General features: G+C 40.7%; 1 protein-coding gene across 5 annotated transcripts in view; it reads right to left on the reverse strand.

Moving 5' to 3' along the window:
• The window catches only part of COL6A3 (collagen type VI alpha 3 chain), a 385,613-nt gene that overhangs the window by 77,366 nt on the left and 288,265 nt on the right, over positions 1 to 19,982 (reverse strand). For all 5 annotated transcript variants that reach the window (XM_029606488.1, XM_029606487.1, XM_029606489.1 and 2 more), the window contains 6 exons: positions 18,717 to 18,779; positions 17,506 to 17,538; positions 11,206 to 11,242; positions 11,054 to 11,065; positions 9,767 to 10,260; positions 7,767 to 7,866 (listed from right to left, as the gene is read on the reverse strand). In XM_029606488.1, the coding sequence (XP_029462348.1) occupies positions 7,767 to 7,866; positions 9,767 to 10,260; positions 11,054 to 11,065; positions 11,206 to 11,242; positions 17,506 to 17,538; positions 18,717 to 18,779 (739 nt within the window). The remainder of the gene's footprint in view (positions 1 to 7,766; positions 7,867 to 9,766; positions 10,261 to 11,053; positions 11,066 to 11,205; positions 11,243 to 17,505; positions 17,539 to 18,716; positions 18,780 to 19,982) is intronic.

The following is a 19,982-nucleotide window of genomic DNA, read 5'->3' on the forward strand; positions in this document are numbered from 1 at the left end:
ATCCAGGTTACAAGTACCTGACAAGTACCCAAACATTAAGTAGATCCCATGCTACTAATGCCAGTAATAGCAGTGGCTATTCTCTAAGACAACTTGATTAATAGCAGCTAATAGACTTCTCCTCTAAGAACATATCCAAACCTTTTTTTAAATCCAGCTACACTAATTGCCCTAACCACATCCTCTGGCAACAAATTCCAGAGCTTAATTGTGCGTTGAGTGAAAAAGAATTTTCTCATATTTGTTTTAAATGTGTTACTTTCTAACTTTATGGTGTGCCCCCCAGTCCTTCTATTATCCGAAAGAGTAAATAACTGATTCACATTTACCCACTCATTACAGATATCCTGAAAACCTGACTGGCTGGGGATCCCCCAACACAAGTTTGGGAAACACTGGTTAAGTTTATTTAATTTAGGGGTAGATTTTATAAAGTTGCGCACAGGCGTCCATGTGCGTGTGCTACCTGGCATGCGCACATGGACGCCAGATTTTATAACATACACATTCAGGTGCATGCATGTTATAAAATTTGGGGTCAGCATGCGCAAGGGGGTGCACAATTGTGCACCCTGCATGCGCTGACGCCCGCGGCCTTCCCCAGTTCCCTCCCAGGCCGCTCCGCCCTGCCCCATTCCCGAAGCCCCAGGACTTAGACGAGTCCCGGGGCTTTACGCGCATTGCTGGGCCTTTGTAAAATAGGCCCAGCGCTCATTACCCCACTTACGCGTGTAAATCCTATGGATTTACGCATGTAGGGCTTTTAAAATCTACCCCTTAATATATTTATTAAATTTTTACTGAAATTTTAGCCATATTCTAACTGGCTAGGATTTCGGAGCGGCCTGGGAGGGAACTTCCCATCCCTCTACCCTAACCTCCCTTCCCCTAACCAACCCGCCCCCTATCCTTGTCCTAATCCCCCCCCAAAAAATTATTTTACCTGCTGCGCCTGCCTAAGGGCAGTCGCAGGTTGTGTGCGCCGGCATCCAGCCAGCACGCGATCCTCCGACACAGCGGCAAATGGCTATTGTGCTGGAGGCCTCTGGCCCCGCCCCTTTCCCGAAGCCCCTGGGACTTAGACGAGTCCCGGGGCTTTACGTGCTTCGCTGGGCCTTTGTAAAAGAGGGCCAACACTCGTAACCCCACCTACGCGCATGTAGGGCTTTAAAAATCTATCCCTTAATGTATTTATTAAATTTTAACTGAATTTTTAGCCATATTCTAACTGGCTAGGATGTGACTGATAAATTTCCTAAAGTTAACCAGCAATAATGTAGCTAAGACCTGCTGAGCAGTTTATAGAGAATGTACACCTAATTGGTCAGTTTAGTCATAAAACCTTGGGTCATGCAGGGTGATATACTTACTCATCAGTGCACATAAATCATCCTGAACAAATGTTGCCTATATGAGGACCAGAATATGTTGAAAATTAAAAAATGAAAAATACTTGTTGTGCATGGAAAAGCCTTTTGTTTTGTGTTATTTCATTTTGTGTGGTTTCATTTTACAAGAGCCTGTATGTTATTTATTTTGTTATGTTGCTCATTTTGCTTCCATGAAAGTCTTTGTGGGAAGCAATGCATGCTATTTTTAACTCTAACAGTGAGGTTTTCCATCCAAGTTTTATGAAATTTGTCTACAGACATTAGCAGCAGAAGAAACAGCACCTGAAGATACCATGAAACGGGCAAAACAACAAGAACTGTGGCATGAGAACCCCAATTCTTATTGAGAAGGGGCAAAGTGTTACAGACAGTGGCATGAACACTAGGAATGTGCAGGCAAAATATTTTCATTTTGGCTTGTTTTTCATTTCCGCTCCTTTTTCTGCTGAATTCCATTTTGGAGTTGTTTTTTTTTTTTAATTCAGTTTTATTAGATTTTTCATTTTGGAAAATAGCGCCCACTACTTGCAAATATTGCACACCACATTTTGCAAATCTTGAATGCCATTTGCAAAAATGAAAAATCCAAAAATTATCAGGTATTTTAGAAGCATTGCCAATTGTTTTCAGATTTAATGAAATGAAACAAAAAATGGCCTCCTTTGGTTCAAAATTGCACATTCATTTAAAACAAATGTATACCTCAAGGCACCATGAGAGAGGCAAAGCAGCACAAACCATGGCTTGAACATCCTAAGGAAACATGCGAGGAGCAAAGCAGCACAGTGATATGAACACCCCAAGGCACTGTGAGAGGGGTAAAGCAGCATGAACCATGTCTCTCACCACTGTTACCACACTTCTACTGCTGTCCAGACAGATGTTCTGATCTATAGTGAAGAACCGGTTCAGTATGAAAGATGTCTGCAGATTGACTCCTCCAGGAAACTGGTGCCAGAACTCAGTGAGAAGCATTTGAGAAAATAAGGACTATATTGATAAAATGCTTGCTTATTGAGGCATCAAAGATGGAGAGCTCAAGCAGAGGGGAAAGTGTAACTTAACCATGAGATGACAGCTGGACCAAGATTACTATGGCTACTAGACTTTTCATCCCGACTCCAATTTCCTATCAGATAAAGAACTGGTATGCAGCCCTGAAAGGGGAGGAGGAGAAACCATCTCAGTATAAGAAGCCCACAAATCTGTGGGCTCAGTAACCACTGCACCTAGGAGGCAGTGGTGCTTGCAGACTTCCTTCTCAGGGGCACAAAGGCATACATTTGTCAACTAGACATGTTCAGGGAAGAATGCTGTCTACCAGGTGCCAAAATCCACGACATTGAGGAGAGATTGCCGAAAATCCTCAAGCTTACTGACTACTATCCAATGCTGCTCATCATATTGGCATGAATGATACTGTCAGGTACCACACAGATAGTATCAAAAGTGACTTCATGGCTCTGGGAGAGAAGGTGAAGCAGATAGATGCACAGGTGGTATTCTCCTCCATCCTCCCAGTCAAGGATAAAGACCCAGGCAAGGAAGCTCTCAGTCTGGAGACAAATGAATGGCTGAGTAGTTGGTGTCAATGAGATTGTTTTGGCTTCCTGGACCTTGGGATAATGTTTCAAAGACTACTGAGTCAGATGGGGTCCACTCGTTGAAGGGGTGCAGCATCTTCCAACATAGAAAGGCAAATCTACTGAGGAGGTCTTTAAGCTAGAATAATCAGGGATGAGTGAACAAAACACTAAGATAAGTAAAACATTAAATATTTATATAGAAATGGGAAAAGAGGGCAATATCTGGAAAGCTATGTCCACACATGCTCAAAATATGGGAAATAAAGTCCCTGATCTAAAGGCAGTCATTGAAGAAGCTGATTTAGAAGCAGTGGCTGTCCAGAGACTTGATATACAGAAAACCACAACTGGGATATAGATATTCTGAAAGGGCCGAATAGGAAGGAGAGGAGGAGGCGTGACATTATAAATAAAACATAATGATAAAGCAAAAGAATTGCAGGGCTTACAAGGTAAGGAGGAGGCACTGTGGGTTAATTTGGAAAGAGGAAATGGAATGTCTATTTATACTGGTGTAATATACAGACCTCCATCACAGACAGAGAATATGGAGAGAGATTTAATGGAATATATCCCTAAAGTTGCTATGAAAGGGGAGGTACTATTGTTAGGGGATTTTAATCTGTTGGATGTTGATTGGGACATCCCAGCTGCAGTGTCTTCTAGAAGCAGGGAGATCCTTGAATCTCTGCAAGAAGAATTATTCTATCAATTGGTAACAGAACCCACATGGGAAGGGGGTGATATTGAACCTGTTGCTTTCCAACGGGAACAGTATCTCTGATGTTGTAGTTGATGATCATCTGGGATCTAGTGGTGTGGTTCAGTATTAGAGCACAAGAGGCAAAGTTTCATTCGAAAGCAAGGGTCCTAGACTTCAGGAAAATTAATTTTTTTTTAAATGAGGGAGTACCTCAAGGAGTCAATAGCTGGTTGGGAAAATCTAGGGGAAGTAGAAAAGCAGTGGGCAAAACTAAAAGGGCAACTAATATTTTTGTTAGGAAGGAAAATAAAGGAAAGAGAAAAAAAAGACCACTAAGGTTTTCTAAAGATGTAGCCGAAAAGGTAAGTGAGAAAAGCTTAGCGTTCATAAACTACAAGAGATCACAGAAAAGTGAATACTGGTGACAATATCTGGAAAAGCTAACAGGGTAATGTAAATGCCGCTGACTGCATAACTTTACTTCTGCTAAGGATGATGCGTAAGTGATCAAACAAAGAAATCTAGGCAGATCAGCAGCGTTTTAAAGGTTGGGGCTAACAGCGGAGAGGGAAGGCTATTAAAGTAGAAGGTTTTGAAAGACCTATCCCTTAACTGGGAAAGAACTGGTTTTAGTGGCAATGGCATCAGCGGGGCGTCCCTTTTAAAATCCCCCCACTTACGCTGCAGAAGCAGGATTTGCGTACGCAGCCACGTTCCCTCTTAAAATTGAGCTCACATGTGCATGCAGCCAGGCTATTTTATAACATGCATGCATACACACGCCAATGTTTTAAAATAGCTACGCCCCTGGGTGTGGGCCGACAGACGCGTGCCCATGTGCACCCGCGTGCCACTTTGAAAGTTACCATGCCAGACTTTTCTCCCATTCTGTGTCTATGGGAAAAATAACTTAGTGAATTAGGCCTTTATAAGTTCATGACTTAGCCAGACAAATCAAGGGCTTTTAAAATTTTCGTGTTCTGATCTTCTCAACTTTATCTGGCTAAATGCTTAGCTGGATAAAATTTATCTGCATAACTTGAAGGTGGTTCCAGAGTAAGATAAGTATCCTGGCTAACTGTGATAATCAAAATTAGCCATCTAATTTATCAGACTAAGGGGGTCATTTTCAAAAGTGATCGCACGCGAAAAGGGACTGCTGGCTTTTGCAGAGGCTGCCGGCTTTCGCAGGCCCGCCCTCATCCCCCGTTACTGCCGGATTTTCTAAGGTCTGTGACCTTAGAAAATCCAGGCCTAAGTCTGCTCATGCAGGAGAGAGGTTCTTAAGTTTTCTGGCTAAGTAGGACTTTATTCAGTTATATTCAGTGGAGTTCCTAATCAGCACGACTCCACGGAAAACCCTGGACATGTTATCTATCTTTAGCTGCATAACTTTCCATTCTGTGCACTGCAGAATATTGGGCTTTATATTACTAGGTTACCAACTTGTCCAGCACTATTTTATTTTATTTATTTATTTAAAATCTTTTCTATACCGTCGTTTAGTAAAGCACCATCACAACGGTTTACAATGAGGCACGTAAATATATATTTGGTGAAATTCTTACTAACAATGTGACAGAGCATTTATCGGTAACAATTATTCATAATATAAGGTATATGTTGTGTGATCTGGATTTTTGTCCTTTTTAATGGTTAATAGGAATAAAAACCATACAATCATTGTATTTTATACTACAGTTCTCTTAACTTATACTTTATAATGTTAATTAAAATGATAATGTATAGGTATAGGTGTGGGTTTTTGGTGACTTTAGCTTGTTCATTTAGACTTCTGAATCTCCATTCTCATTGTAAAATGCTTTCTTGAAAAGCCATGTTTTCAAACTTTTTTTTAAAGAGTTTTAGATCTCTCTGTAATCTTGTTTCCAGTGGCAATGAGTTCCATAGTGCTGGTCCGGCTAATGATAGGGCTCGTTCTCTGACTTGGGTCAGTTTTGCTGTCTTGATTGAAGGGATGGTTAGTAGAGCTTTATTAGCTGATCTGAGATTTCTTTGTGGGATGTGTAGGCGTAGTGCTGTGTTTAACCAGTCTGCTTTTTCTTTGTTTATCAGTTTGTGAATTGTGCAGAGTGTTTTATAGTGCACTCTTTGTTCTATTGGCAACCAGTGCAATTCGGAAAGTGTTTGGGTGATATGGTCTCTTTTGCTTTTTCCAGTAAGTATTCTGGCAGCAGAGTTCTGTAAGATTTGTAGAGGTCTTATTGTTACATACGGTAGTCCCAGAAATAGTGTGTTACAATAGTCAGTGCTAGAGAATATACATGCTTGTAGAACTGTTCGGAAGTGTGTTTGGGTTAGTAGGGGTTTAAGCCTCCTAAGTATCATAAGTTTGGCGTAACCTTCTTTAACTTTTTGTGATATGTGTTGCTTAAGGCTGAGTTCAGTGTCTATAATTACTCCTAGGTTGCGAGCTTTCTCGGTGAGTTCCACTTCCTGATTGTTTTTAAGTTTAATGGGGTTTTGAATTGTCTCAGAATTTTTTCGTTCTAGGTGAATAAATTCAGTTTTTTCAATGTTAATTACTAGTTCCATTTGGTTTAGTAATTGCTATTGGAAGCCCAATGCAGCAGTGGTATTGGACTTCCAAGAAGGCTTGGGATAAAGTTTCATAGAGCAGTGGTTATAACCCTGAAAAACAATGGTATAAGTACTCCGGGTTTCAGAAAGGCTGGAGTGATCTGCATTTAGAGACCATGATTAAACCCCAAACTTCAAAAAGTATGAGGAGGCCAGATTTTTTAAAAGTCAAACATGGTGAGATAATTCAAAGGGTGTGATAATAAACACAGAGGATCCCTAGTAACAAGTCTATTGAAATAAAACACAAGAGAAACATCTGGTAACTTCTCTGTGAAGGAGTAACCGGCACCAAGCAGCAGTTACAATCCTGAAAAAGAAGGCACAGAAATAACTGCACAGAATGGCAGTTACAACCCTGAACACATTGCTAAGCAAACTGGATGGTCCACTTTGGTCTTTATCTGCCATCTTTTACAATGTTGCTATGTTACAAGAGCCTCACTAACCTTGGTGGGGCTATTAACCTTGGTAGGGGTTATTAGAAAACTCAATAGTAAGACATAGGAGGAGGTCTGGGTGTTGGCCTTCTAAGAATCAAGGTTGAAGATAACAACAAGGTCTGACTACCAGTGGATATTGTAGAAGCCAACACTAACCGATTTTGGGTGAGATGCTTGGCAGAGATATGAATGGCAGCAGTAAGAAAAGGATTAAAAGGTTAGGTAAAAATCATGGTAGACAGGAGTTCAGTTGCATGTAGGAATTTACTCAACATGGACAAATCTCAACTGGGCAGACTGGATGGTCCATTTTGGTCCTTATCTGCTATCAGACATTTACTATGTTACCATATACACTGAAAATGCTCTACAAACAAATTTCCAAATATCTACACTTCATTTTTTCATTTTCAACCAACTGACACATGACATTTTTAACCACTGCAACATTTTGCAAAATCATAACCTTCTCTAAAACAGTGGCTCTCTAACTTTTTCCATTTAGAAGTGAGGTCACCACCACAACATGAAATGACGCCAAAACCCAAATTGTGACTTGAGGTATTGTAATAGCTTTAGTACTCTGAATTTGATGGTGAACATCTGGCATTTTTATCAAGCTGCGGTTATGTTTTTCTGCTTGTTTTATTATGCTAGAAAACAGTGTGTCTGAAGAGACAAAAGGAAACTCTCCTAGGGCCCAGAGTTTGGGAACCTTTGCATCAAAGGAGGTGCACAGCAAACCAGTCCACATTTGGGGAGAAAGGCAAATGCCTACTGATGATGCAGATTCCTAGGTCTTCTTTTTAAGAACATTTGTTTTCAGTTTTCATTTTATATTTTCCTGGGAATGTATCTGTGTTTATTACAAGAACAAAAAAAGTATTTACCTGGAAAAATGTCATTTTTTCCCACTGATTTCTCCCATTTTTTGTCTTTATTGTAAAAACACTAATAAATTGGCAGGAAAAATAAAATTGCTCATTTTCAGCACTGATGCACACAAAATAGCTAAACAAACTTAACAAAAGCTAATACTTACCCAGACAGACATGGCAGGCCAGTACTTTCTTGATTGTTTCATTAAACTGAGATGCACCTGCAGCAAGGACGATAGCCTGTCCCATTCCAGTGTTGTTGATCTGGTTTAGGCCCAGAAAAAAAATGTTTACATACTGGCAAATCATAAAATGTTTTGAGTGTTAGTCTCTCAATCTCATTTTAGAAATACAGGGCACAATGGGAACAACCTGCAAGATCTGCAGCCAGCGAGGATGGAGGAGGATCTTCTTCCAGACTGAAATACTGTGCTTTTAGCATAGTGCAAATATAATTACATTAGAGATACTACTCAAAACTGTACTATAAACAGACATTCGTCTTGTTGTTTCACTAACCCAGAATTACACTACAAGTGCAGTGCAATTTGTAATGCAATGGAGTACAGAACAGCATATTTCCACAGTAATCACAGTGTGGTCAATATTCAGCCATCTAAATGGCAGGTTTTGGTATATTCAGCCCCTTATCTGGTTAGATTTTAGCCAGATAAGTCAAAATCTAGCCAGTTAAAAAAGAGGCATTCCTGGGGTATAACCAGATAAGTAGCGACGTTCAAACTTATCTGGATATGTTATTCGGCTAACGTTAGACCTGCTGTTGAGCAGGTCTAAAGTTAGCCAGATAACTTGTCCGGCTAACTTTAAACATGTTTGGGTATATTCAAATTGGAAATTACTCGTGATGTCAGCTGAAAACTAGAATCAATACAAAACACAAAAATTCAGCTGAAAGGGAACTCCTGTGAAGTAGCGTTGAGCAACCTTCATAAATAAATAGCCTCAGTATATTTGTGGCTTATTGGTTGAAGCCTGTAACATTCCGGGCAAGTATAATCATAGGTTGCAACACGCTTTAGTGGCACCAATAGGTGCTGTGACTGTGACACTTACACTGTGCAATTTTGAGAACACTAGTGTGTGTGCACTTATCTTTGTTCAAACGCAGGAGAAGGGCATGAAAGTCCTGAAGCGTGGCCTCCGACACTGTGGTGTTTCGGAGTCTATTACTCCTTCATCAGGCTCATCTCTTCCTGAAGGTCCCTGATGAAGGAGTAATAGACTCCGAAACACCACCTGAAGCGTGGCCTCCACGGTGTCGGAGGCCACGCTTCAGGACTTTCATGCCCTTCTCCTGCGTTTGAACAAAGATAAGTGCACACACACTAGTGTTCTCAAAATTGCACAGTGTAAGTGTCACAGTCACAGCACCTATTGGTGCCACTAAAGCGTGTTGCAACCTATGATTATACTTGCCCGGAATGTTACAGGCTTCAACCAATAAGCTACAAATATACTGAGGCTATTTATGAAGGTTGCTCAACGCTACTTCACCAGAGTTCCCTTTCAGCTGAATTTTTGTGTTTTGTATTGGGTATATTCAGTGGCATGGTCGCACCACTGAATATTCTGGCTAAGTTAGCCGGATAAGTCTTATCTGGCTATCTTATTTAACAGGCTATGTCTGAAAAACTGACCTTGATGTATCTAAATTTTGAAAGTATATTTGAAGACATGCCTAAAATCACTTTCAAATATAATTTTACAATAATACACTATATGTATTTGTAACTGTGGACTCTACATGTCCACAGTTACAAACCATGTTCTGTCAGAAAGCAGAAATAGACTGGTTTACCAAATGAAAACCAACCTAAAATAAGATGATCAGATGGCTTCCTGAATGCTTGAACACATTTCTTTATTTCTAGGAGAGTTTTTATACTTTCCACCCAAAAATATTTTGGGATTTGCAATCTTACTTTCTGTATAGAATATGGAAGACTATAAATTCCAGAATTGATTAAATCAGGAATTGAGGTCATGCACAATGTTGTCACACCTAATTTAGCACCATTAACCTGCATCCTTTCAAGCATCACACTTCCTGGAGGGTAAGGGGGTTTACTTTGCACATCAACCCCCTTTCTCATCGAGGGCATCACACTAACAATAGAGGGAAAACGGATGTGAACACACATACCTGCAATGCCTGACTGAGTGCCCTGTCATCTCTGTTGACAAGAAACACAGAGAAAACCCCAGCATCATATAGTTTCAGCACGGCCTCGTTCAGTTGTGGGGATGCTTTGGCTGGCCCGTTGCTGAAAAAGACAGCCACTTTCCTCACCAAGAACCCACTACGAGCTCGCTTAAAGGTGTGCCTGGCCACAAAGGACATGATGTTCTCCAAGCTGCGGGCCTTGCTGCTCTGGGGGACCTGCAGGTTCTCAATCTGCTGGATTAGGGCACTTTTCCTCTTGGAGTCAGCAAAGCGGATCTCTGTGGTAACATCAGTATTGTAGGTGACTACAGACGCACGTGCTCCCCGAGGGCAGTTGCTCTCAGCAATTGTTAGCGGATTGAGGATTCTCAAGACTGCCTGCTTCATCCTGTTGAAAGCATCTTGGTTTACTCCTAAAGAGGTATCCATGGCAAATACCAGTTCTGTTGGATAAACAGGGCACTCCAGAGGACCTACAAAGCATGTTTTAAATGTGTTAAAGTCTCAAAGGCCAAAACTGAAAGGAAACTAAAACAGATAATTAGCCAGCTAAAGACAGCCAGATAAGATTCAGGGATATTCAGCAGGATAACTGTCCTGCTGAATATCCCTGAATAAAGTAATCCAGCTACTTTTAGCAGAGTAGCTGTCTTTGAATATCGCTTGTTAGGAAGCCGGATAACTTTAGGATTAACCAGTTATATTCAAAAGAATACAACCACTTAAGTACTAACACAGACAAAAACTCTGGCCTGGCAGGTAGGGTTCCTGTCCCTCCAAGCAGAACTCAACATCAAGCTGGTGGAACCCATGTACAACACTGTCCCCCCCCACCTACCACCCCCCGCGCCCCGTAATGATAAACAAAGGTCCAGGGAAAGGCCCAAGGAGGCGGGCCAGCTGCCCCTCCCCATGGTGATGCAAATATTTTACCGTGGATGGGGGTTCCCCCTTCCCCCTGCTCCCATCCCATCTCTCAAGCCAGCCTCGTTCCTTTCTCTTGGTCCAGCACCCCAGAGATGGGAAACGCCTCTGGGGCTACAATACCACACCAGGCAACATCAGTCATTGCCTCAAGAGCAACACTTTCCCAGCTAACGTATCCCCAGACTTATCTGAATAAATACTGAGGATATTGAAAACTTGGACTTTACCTAGTTAACTTGTAAGTTATCTGGTTAAATGTCTTTGAATATTGGCCTATAATAACACAAAGAACATGACATGGCAAGAACAAACTAATAAATATAGTTTAGAGCAACTCACCAGAGCAGCAAGCTGTAAATAATAAAAAGATACAAACATAGTTAAAAATTTTTAGTACAGAAATAATAAAACAAATATAGTCAGGAATCATGAAATACAGTAAAATATATAGCAGACATTAGCAAACGTGCCTCATAAATTGACATACTTACGGCATTTGTCTTTGATGTTCTTTACAAGAGCACATTTCTTAAAAAAAAAGAAGAGAACTTTCAGAATGAACAATATAACAGCACAATAGAACAATAAATTTTATATCATAAAATGTGGAAATCTTCTTTTACAGCTGAGCTTGCCTAATAAATTCAGATTCTATGGACCCATTTTTTTATAACACCTGACACGTTGTTTTATTATAATACAGAAAACTTGGAATTGCTGAGTTAGAAAGAAGGGAAAATTAGATGTCATTGACCTACATCCACTACTCCTGGAAGATGAATCACTGAAAAAAATATTCCCTGCTCTGCCAGTACTGGCCTTCAGGCAATCCTCAAGCATGAAGCAGGAATTAGTAAAAAGCAAGCTTCCAACAGAAACTCCGAAAGAAGAAAATGGCACATATCCCTACAATGCCCCATACTGCAGACTATGCCATTACATATCACAGGACCCCCAATCACCAATATGGGAAAAATGTTCAGCATAATGGGTTCCACTAATGTTCTTTCTCTAATGTAGTGCATATTATTCACTGCCTAAAATGCGAAGATGCATGCTACATTGGTGAGATAGGCCAGAGATAAAAGACTAGTCAATTCACACAGACACAAAATCAACCACCTCAGGGAAGAACAGGCTGATATCTCTGTCAGGGAGAACTAGACTACTGCATCAATGACCTTATGGTCAGAATAATCAAGATATTTTAAAACAATCTAGGGATACAATACTTTTGAAGTTAAAACGAACTATTTTGAAACTGACATTAAAGGTTTATCACATTATGATCCATAAATTAAATTATACTGCCTGTCACCTTCTGATTACCCATCAAACCCTGATCACCGTTCCTCCCCTTTCATTTCATCCTATCGCTGGAATACCTCTTATGGTTCACTTCTGGCAGTCACACTGCTTTATAGTTTTAGGTAATATGAGGTAGATATTAAGACATCGTCTGAATAGCAAAGTTAACCCAAAAACCTTATCCAGCTAACTCTGGAGGCATATTCAATAGAGTAGCTGCATTATTGAATATAGCCAGCTAACTATAGCCGCCTAACTTTACGACAGTTCTTTGACCTAATCAGACTTAGCCGGCCAAGTCATCCGGCTAACTCTAAATAACTTACAGGGTCATTTATCAACTCGCGTTATGGCATTTTCGCAAGCGTTAAGGCGTTTTCGCATGTGAAAAATGCCTTAATGCATGCGATAAGCACCATAATGCATGGTGTGATGGAAATTTTTAAAAGGGGAGGAATTGGAGAGAAGCTGGGGGTGGGAATTCCGCAAAAGTTAATTCACACCCCCATATCATGCATTATGGCTTTGCAAAGCCATAATGCATGATATTGCACAGTTTTAATGCTGAAAATAACTACACCTTTTTCAATTGTGTTAAGCCGTGTGATCTCATGCATTATGCCCATGATGCAATTTGTGATTTTTTTGCAAATTCTGTTTTGGGCACTTTTAGGCAGGGGAAGGGCCTGAGATGTGGGAGAAGGGCCTGAGAGGAGAGGGAGGGAAAGAGAGAGAGAGACAGCGAGACAGCGCACCTCTGGGGGTAGCAACATAGTAAGCAGCTATTTATGATACTATAGGAGGCCCACCTAGTAACTTGAGGTGAGGTTTAGGAAGTAGTGTAGGGGTTAGGGGCCACTTTTACATGTAGAGTGAGATGAACGAACAGAACAGTACACTCTTGTGAAGATTTGATGTCCTTCAGAGTGAGGAAACTCACTCAGCGATGAGATTTGTATAATGTTCTCTCAACCTAGCTTGATGGACTCTTTAACTGGGTAGACTAAGGCTAGACCCATTGCCAAAGACTACACTGTGGTCTGAAGTGAAGATCAGCCAAGGCAAGAGACAATTGTCAAAGCCTAGTCCTGGGTTTGATGCTGTGGCCTGATCGAGGCTGGGTTCTGTCACTGAGGCCTAGGCCCAAGTATAAAACTGTGTCTTGGTTGCTGAGGCCCAAGCCTGGGCCTAGACCTAGGCCTGATACCATGGCTTGGCCTGAGGCTGGGTCTCATCACCAAAACCCAGGACTGAATCTAGGCCAAGGCACAATGCTAGGTCCCAGCCACAGACTGGGACCTATCATTGAAGCCCAGTCCTAGGACTGTGCCTGACACCAGGACACATTCAAGGCCAGGTCTAATCACCAGGGCCTGAGCCCTCATAAGAGATTCCTCAGGAAATCGGGAGGTCATGGGATCAGATGCAGTGTCCTATTGCCTATTGGTAACTGAATAAAAAACAGGACACAAAGGGTAGGACTAAATGGTCAGTTTTCCAAATGGAGAAAGTTTGCTAGTGGAGTGCCCCAGGGGTCTGTATGGGGACCTGTGCTATTAAGCATATTCATAAATGATCTGGAGGAAGGAATGACAAGTGAGGTGACCAAATTTGCAGATGACACAAAATTGTTGAGACCTTAGAAAGGCAGCGTAATGTGAAGAACTGCAGAAGAACTTTGTGAGACTAGGAGACTGGGCTTCTAAATGGCAGATGAAATTTAATGTGAGCAAATGCAAAGTAATGCACAGCGGGAAAATTAATCCCAACTATAAGTACACAATGCTGGGCTCCGTGTTAGGAGTTACCACCCAGAAAAGGACCTCAGAGTCCCTGTGGACAATACCTTGAAATCTTCAGCTCAGAGTTTGGTAGCAGTTAAAAAGGCAAACAGAATGTTAGGAATTATTTGGAAAGGAAGAGAGAACAACACTGAGAATATCATCATGCTTTTGTGCAATCTCACATTTAGGACTGTGTGCAGTTCTGGTTGCCCCATCTCAAAAAAGACATAGTGGACACAGAAAAGGTACAGAGAAGGGCAGCAAAAATGATTAACAGGATGGAAAAGTTGCTTTATGGAGAAAGGCTAAACAGATTAGGGCTCTTTAGCTTGGAAAAGAGACGAGTGAGAGGGGATATGATTGAAACTAATAAAATCATGAGTGGGGTAGAACGGGTAAAATAGGGAACAGTTATTTACCCTTGTAAACAACACTAGGACTAGGGGACACTCCATGAAACTAGCAACCGGCAGATTTAAAACAAATCATAGGAACTATTTTTTCATTCAGTGCACAATCAAGCTATAGAATCTGTTGCCAGAGAACACGGTCAAGGCAACTAACATAGTGGGGTTTCAAAAGAGGATTGGACAATTTCCTGAAGGAAAAGTCCATAAACAGTTATTAGGCAGGTAGATATGGGAAAGCCAGCACTTATCCCTGGGAGTGAGATACAAGAAATAGATCAACTACTGGGGATCTGGTGGGTTCTTGTGACCTGGACTGGATTCTCTCAGAGGCAGAAGGCTGGGCTTGATTGACATTGATCTGATTCTGCCGGGCATTTCTTTTGTTCTTATATTCTTATGTTTGTCTTATACCATGCCTCTACCTCCTTAACTATTTTCGCCATCTCGTTCAGCTTAGCTTTATATTCTTAACCATGCTCTTTTTCTGAGAACCCTTATACATTTTGAATACTAATCTTTTTGCCCTTCCTTTCTCAACTACCTCATTTGTAATCCAAATCAATCTTGCTACATTTTTTTATTTTCTAAATTTAAATATTTTTTGTATTTTTCCTTACTTGTTTTAACTTATTCCATTGTTTTTGCTCTTTGCCCATATCTTCTCACTCTACCAGTACCTCCTTTAGGTATTTTCCCATCTTACTTTAAAGTCAGCATTGTTTGACATTTGAGTGACTTCCAATCACCTTTACTGCTATATCAAACCATACCAGTTGATGATCACTGGTGCTCGGATAGGCTCCTATCTGCACCTTAAAAATGCTTTCTCTATTTGTAAGAATCAGGTCAAGAATCGCCTTTTTCCTTGTGGGTTCCATTACCATTTTTAAAATATATTTCAGGCTTCCAGTCTGCACTTTGCCAGAGCTCGGTTCTATGTTGGCCCTACATGAATGTTGTGTTCTTGTTTGGTCCTAGTTTGCTTCATGTAATTCACTCCTCCTGAAGTGGTCCTATACTGCTTCTGTGGGCACCTTGATGTCTCCAAGTTTTCCTGCAGTGGTCCTACCCTGCTGCTATCCCAAGGAGAAGATGGCTGATGGCAGAAGATGCCTGTTTCTTCTCTTGTTAGAACCTACCAGACTCACCCGCGCTTGGCCTGCTCTTGATTTTGGGGAGACATATTTGACAGATTATGTCATCACATCTGTGCATAAATTGGATTTTGAAGATCATCTTGGGGATTGTATGGGGAAAAGTCCATGCATAACTCAGTAGATATTCAAGGGGGGGGGGGGGGGGGGAGTTGGGGAATAAAGCTTACCAGCATAACCCAATGTATGCTTTACAAGAATGCATGTCAAAGTTTGTGTCACAGTTTGCCTCATGTAGGTGGTCTCCCTTGAGGTGTAAGGCCACAAAGTACACAAAAATAAACACAAATTCATATTTTCACTGGCAATAATCTTAAGATAATATCAAAATCTCTCCAGCGTGTGATGGTGTCCAAACCTTTACTCTATCAATAATATCCATTTTGGGGGCAATTTTCAAAACACTTTACATGCATATCAGGCCAAAGTCTGTGGGTACTTTGTGTCTGCAGATCTGGCCCTGCCCTGGCAGTTGAAAATGACCTTATTTAAATTCTTGCTTCAGAAATCCCAGAATTCTGATGTTGGCCTCATACAGTAGTGCATTTAGTCTACTGCTCATAAACATAAACCCACTTCTAGGTCTATTCTGTGTATGTTGGAATGGGAAGAGAAACTGAGAAAATGATACTACTATATTATCACAGAGGTAGATATCATTTAAGCAAATTCAGGATGTCTGCAATTTCCATTACCATGAAGGGGGCAATTTGTTATTTTGTGCATAAGTTAGCAAGCAAATATGCACACATGTTACACCGGTTATTACTATATAAGTTTTCTGTGAAACTTATCTTGGCAAAACTGCATGCAAACAATTATATCTTCTAATTGATATTTACATTGTTTTGCCAAGAGAGAATTTGCATGTTTACTTTTTAAAATCAAATCTACGTAAATAAGTCTCAATCCCACTCAGATTCCAACTTCTGGAATGCCTCTTCTCTATGCATGTAAAAGTATGCACATACAGAGGGCAATTCTGAAAGACATTTATGCAGATAAAGCAATGCCTTAGCCACATAAAGTGCCTTCTTTTAGATTTGCCTGCACAGTGTGTGTGTAAATTTATGTGACTGCATGGCTTATGTGCATAAATTTACATGCATATCAGGATAGACATTCTGGGAAACTAAGCAGTCATAATGTATGCGCATACTTTTTTTTTATTTTAAAAAGTATGCACAGGAATGGTAACTTTTAGACCAGTATGCGGGCACACATTATTGCACCCAGGGCTGTGGGGATTTTTTAACTTTTGCGCACTTATGCCTGGGCATGCACATATGTTTGCCAAATTTTAAGTGGGCTTCTGCCTAGCCATGTAAATCCTGCTTCTACTGCATAAATCAGGGGATTTTAAAAGGGGCATGCACCCATGCCATTGCCAGTTTCATCATTTTGTCCATTAAGAGCTAGGTCTTCCAACCCCCCTAGTTTAAGAGCCTACACTCCCCCCAGTTACTAGACCAGACCCTTCAAACCCTGCAGATATGGCTCTTTTTGTAAAAACTTACACCTCCTCCATAGCAGAAATAAGGCCAGGAGCGAAACTATTTGCATGCACATCTCTTAGCCATGCCTCGAAATCCTCATGCCCCAGCCAGACCACATCCCTTTTTCGAAACAAGTGAGATGTGCATGACCCAGGAGATATGTGCGCATCTCGATGGCTTTTAAAATTCACTCGGTGCGTGCCAGCCCAACATGGGCGTGCATCCCCCAAATTTGGTGCTCGCCAGGCTATTAAACTTCACCTTATACAGTATTTTTCCTCGGATAACTTATGCAAGCCAAGTAGCGGGTCTAACTTTATGCGTCTAAGTTTTCCAGTCCATAATTTTCAAAGCAAAGTTATTTTGCTTTGAAAACTCTGGTTCAAAGTCTGCACGTAGAAATTGCCTGATGACTTTACCCCAGTACGCACAGTTACAAAATTATCCCCACAGTGTATATGCATGTATTTTTATATGCGTTTTGGTTATTTAATTTTCTACAGGGGCCTTTATCTGTGTAAAGAACTAATTTTTCCACAAAAGTCCTTTTGAAAATTACCCTCCCAATGTACATTTCCCTTAGATCCCAGAATCACATTCAAGAAGAATTCAGCACAAACAGCAAAGCAGGTGACTTACATCTCTAGAGTCCCCACGATCTCCTTTTAGTCCCTAGAAATACACAAAAACATTAAATGCAGAAGAAGAGGCTGTGGTGAAGCAATGTGCACAGTTATCAGTAATCTTACAAGAAACTCTGAAGAGGCAATATCTAGGTTTGCATCTTTTGACATCAAGAGGCTTTATATTGCATTGTTTCTACACTTGATCAATTAAAAATGGACAGATGCTTGTTAGACAAGAGCAAGAATGCCCCCATAAATCCATGAAAAACTGCTTAGCTAATTATTAATACAGTTCACAAAAAGAACATAAATTATTTCTTCTTGCCAATACTAACCAGTCCTTATACTGAAAGGGATCAAGGGATCATTCTCCATATGGACCAGCAACAACTGTACAAAAATGGCTTAAATGTGATTTCATTAGTGGTGTACATTAAAAATATGTTCTTTTTGTTTTGCGATTAATTTTTTAATTAGTTTTACGCATACTTGTATTTGTTTTGTTTATTTGAAAAGGAACAGAAAAAATGGAAAAGAAAATTAAAAACAAAGGTAACTAAGGGCCAGGTTCCACCCTTCCCCCACCGTAACAAAACTCAGTGCCACTGAAATGTAATTACTGATTCCCTACCTCCCATTGGGCTTTCCACTATGTCCCTGTGCCCAGATGCCTCTTACCCCTTCTAAATGAGGCAGGAGTTCAGGAACAATCCCTAGTCTCTTCGGCCCCGGTGGATCCTAATTTGAAAAAGGTGCCAGCCAGCCCTGAGGCAGCACCATTTTGTTGCATGCACTTCAGACCCTAAAGAAGGAGTAAGAGACATCTAGAGGAATGAATGGGGGTATAGGGGAAGACTCAGGGGAGGGAGGTTCAATATTTAAATGTCAGTGGCACTTAGGTTTTGCAGTGGCAATTGCAACAAAATGAAAAACCCAACCAATTTTGCTGTGGTGTTTATTCAATTCAGTTTTGAAATGACACATAGGCTGTTTTGCTGTGTTTTCCATGTCATTTCAAAAGAAATGCATACCACTAAATTCCATATCCAAAAAATATGCGTCAAAATTGACCAAAAATAACATTATAAGAGTACTTCAAACCCAATAATTTATTTCTCTTTTTAAGTTAATTTTGCTTTCTTTCAGGTGAGTTTACTGATTCAGTTCAAGATCTGCTTAGTCCTAGCTGCCAAAAGACAGAGCCTATCTGAGCAATCGACTTACTGATGGTCCTGGGTAGCCACGCTCGCCTTTCTGGCCAAGTGTTCCTGGCTCTCCAGCATTGCCCTAGGAAAAATCAGAGCAGATATCTGCAGCCCACACTCTGTGCACAACAAGCAGAAAGGTTCATATAGAAAAACAAATATTTTTTGAAAATGAAATATATAAACTGAAGTAGACAAACTGTAAGAGTACTTGCTACTCTATGTTTTATAACACTGTAGTAGCATGTGTTATTTGAATAGTAGAATCTGCAGAATCCTGCAGTGGCAGTAACATGCTGCCGCCCCCCCCCCCCCCCCCCCCCATATATCCTGGAGTGATCAATGAAATAAAATGGCTAATGACACATGTCACTGTATCCTACTTTACCTTTCTGTGAGATCCATTGTTTCTCTAGTGTTATAGTAGCAGAATGACCGTCGATGCATTCCGCAGTGATATAGTGTCAATTAAGCTTATGAAATAGACTTTTTGGAGTTCTTGACAAAGCAGGACAATACCAATTTCTGAACAAATGTATGTCCTTGCATGATACTGTGATACTGTGACAGCAGCCCAGCAGGCATATTTTAAGTCCTGCTAATTGAATTGCCCCTGAGGCAGCTCTATGAGCGAAACTCGGCCAGAGTCGGGCATTGTAATAAAGGGCTTCTTTTGATCGTCCGATTCTTATTGTCTTCTAGTGTTATACATATATATATCTATATCTATATATATTCAGTATACAAATATATATATATATATATATATATATTTTTTTTTTTTTTTTTTTAATTGGCAAGCAGACCAGTTATCCATGTAAAAGCTTTTCAGATAACTTGTCATGGAAGACTTCTTCTGCTGAATATACTTGCCTATAGTTCTACAGGTAACATTACTCAAATTACTTTCAAACTTAACAGGTTATGGGGGAGATTTTTGAAGCTGTGATCTTTTATCGCGGGAAGGCAAAATATCATGGGGGGGGGGGGGGGTGAACTGGCGATATTTAGTCCTCCCCGACAAAATATTGCAGCAGGTTCTGAGCGATATTTTAACTCGCAGTAAAATATTGTGGTATGGGCCAAAAAAAAAAAAAACCAATGCGATGGCAACCCACTTCGCACAGGGCTGACATCGGTTAAAGGGCTCTGAAGTGCAAACATTTCCCCTCCCCCTAAAAATGTTAAATTCCCCCCTCCCCCCTAGGTGTCTTCTGGCAATCCTGCCCTCCTTCCCCACCACCTTTCAAGGTGGCACAATCCCAAAATAAAAAAATAAAAATCT

This window comes from Rhinatrema bivittatum, chromosome 6, assembly GCF_901001135.1.
Source record: "Rhinatrema bivittatum chromosome 6, aRhiBiv1.1, whole genome shotgun sequence".
Classification (NCBI taxonomy): Eukaryota; Metazoa; Chordata; class Amphibia; order Gymnophiona; family Rhinatrematidae; genus Rhinatrema; species Rhinatrema bivittatum.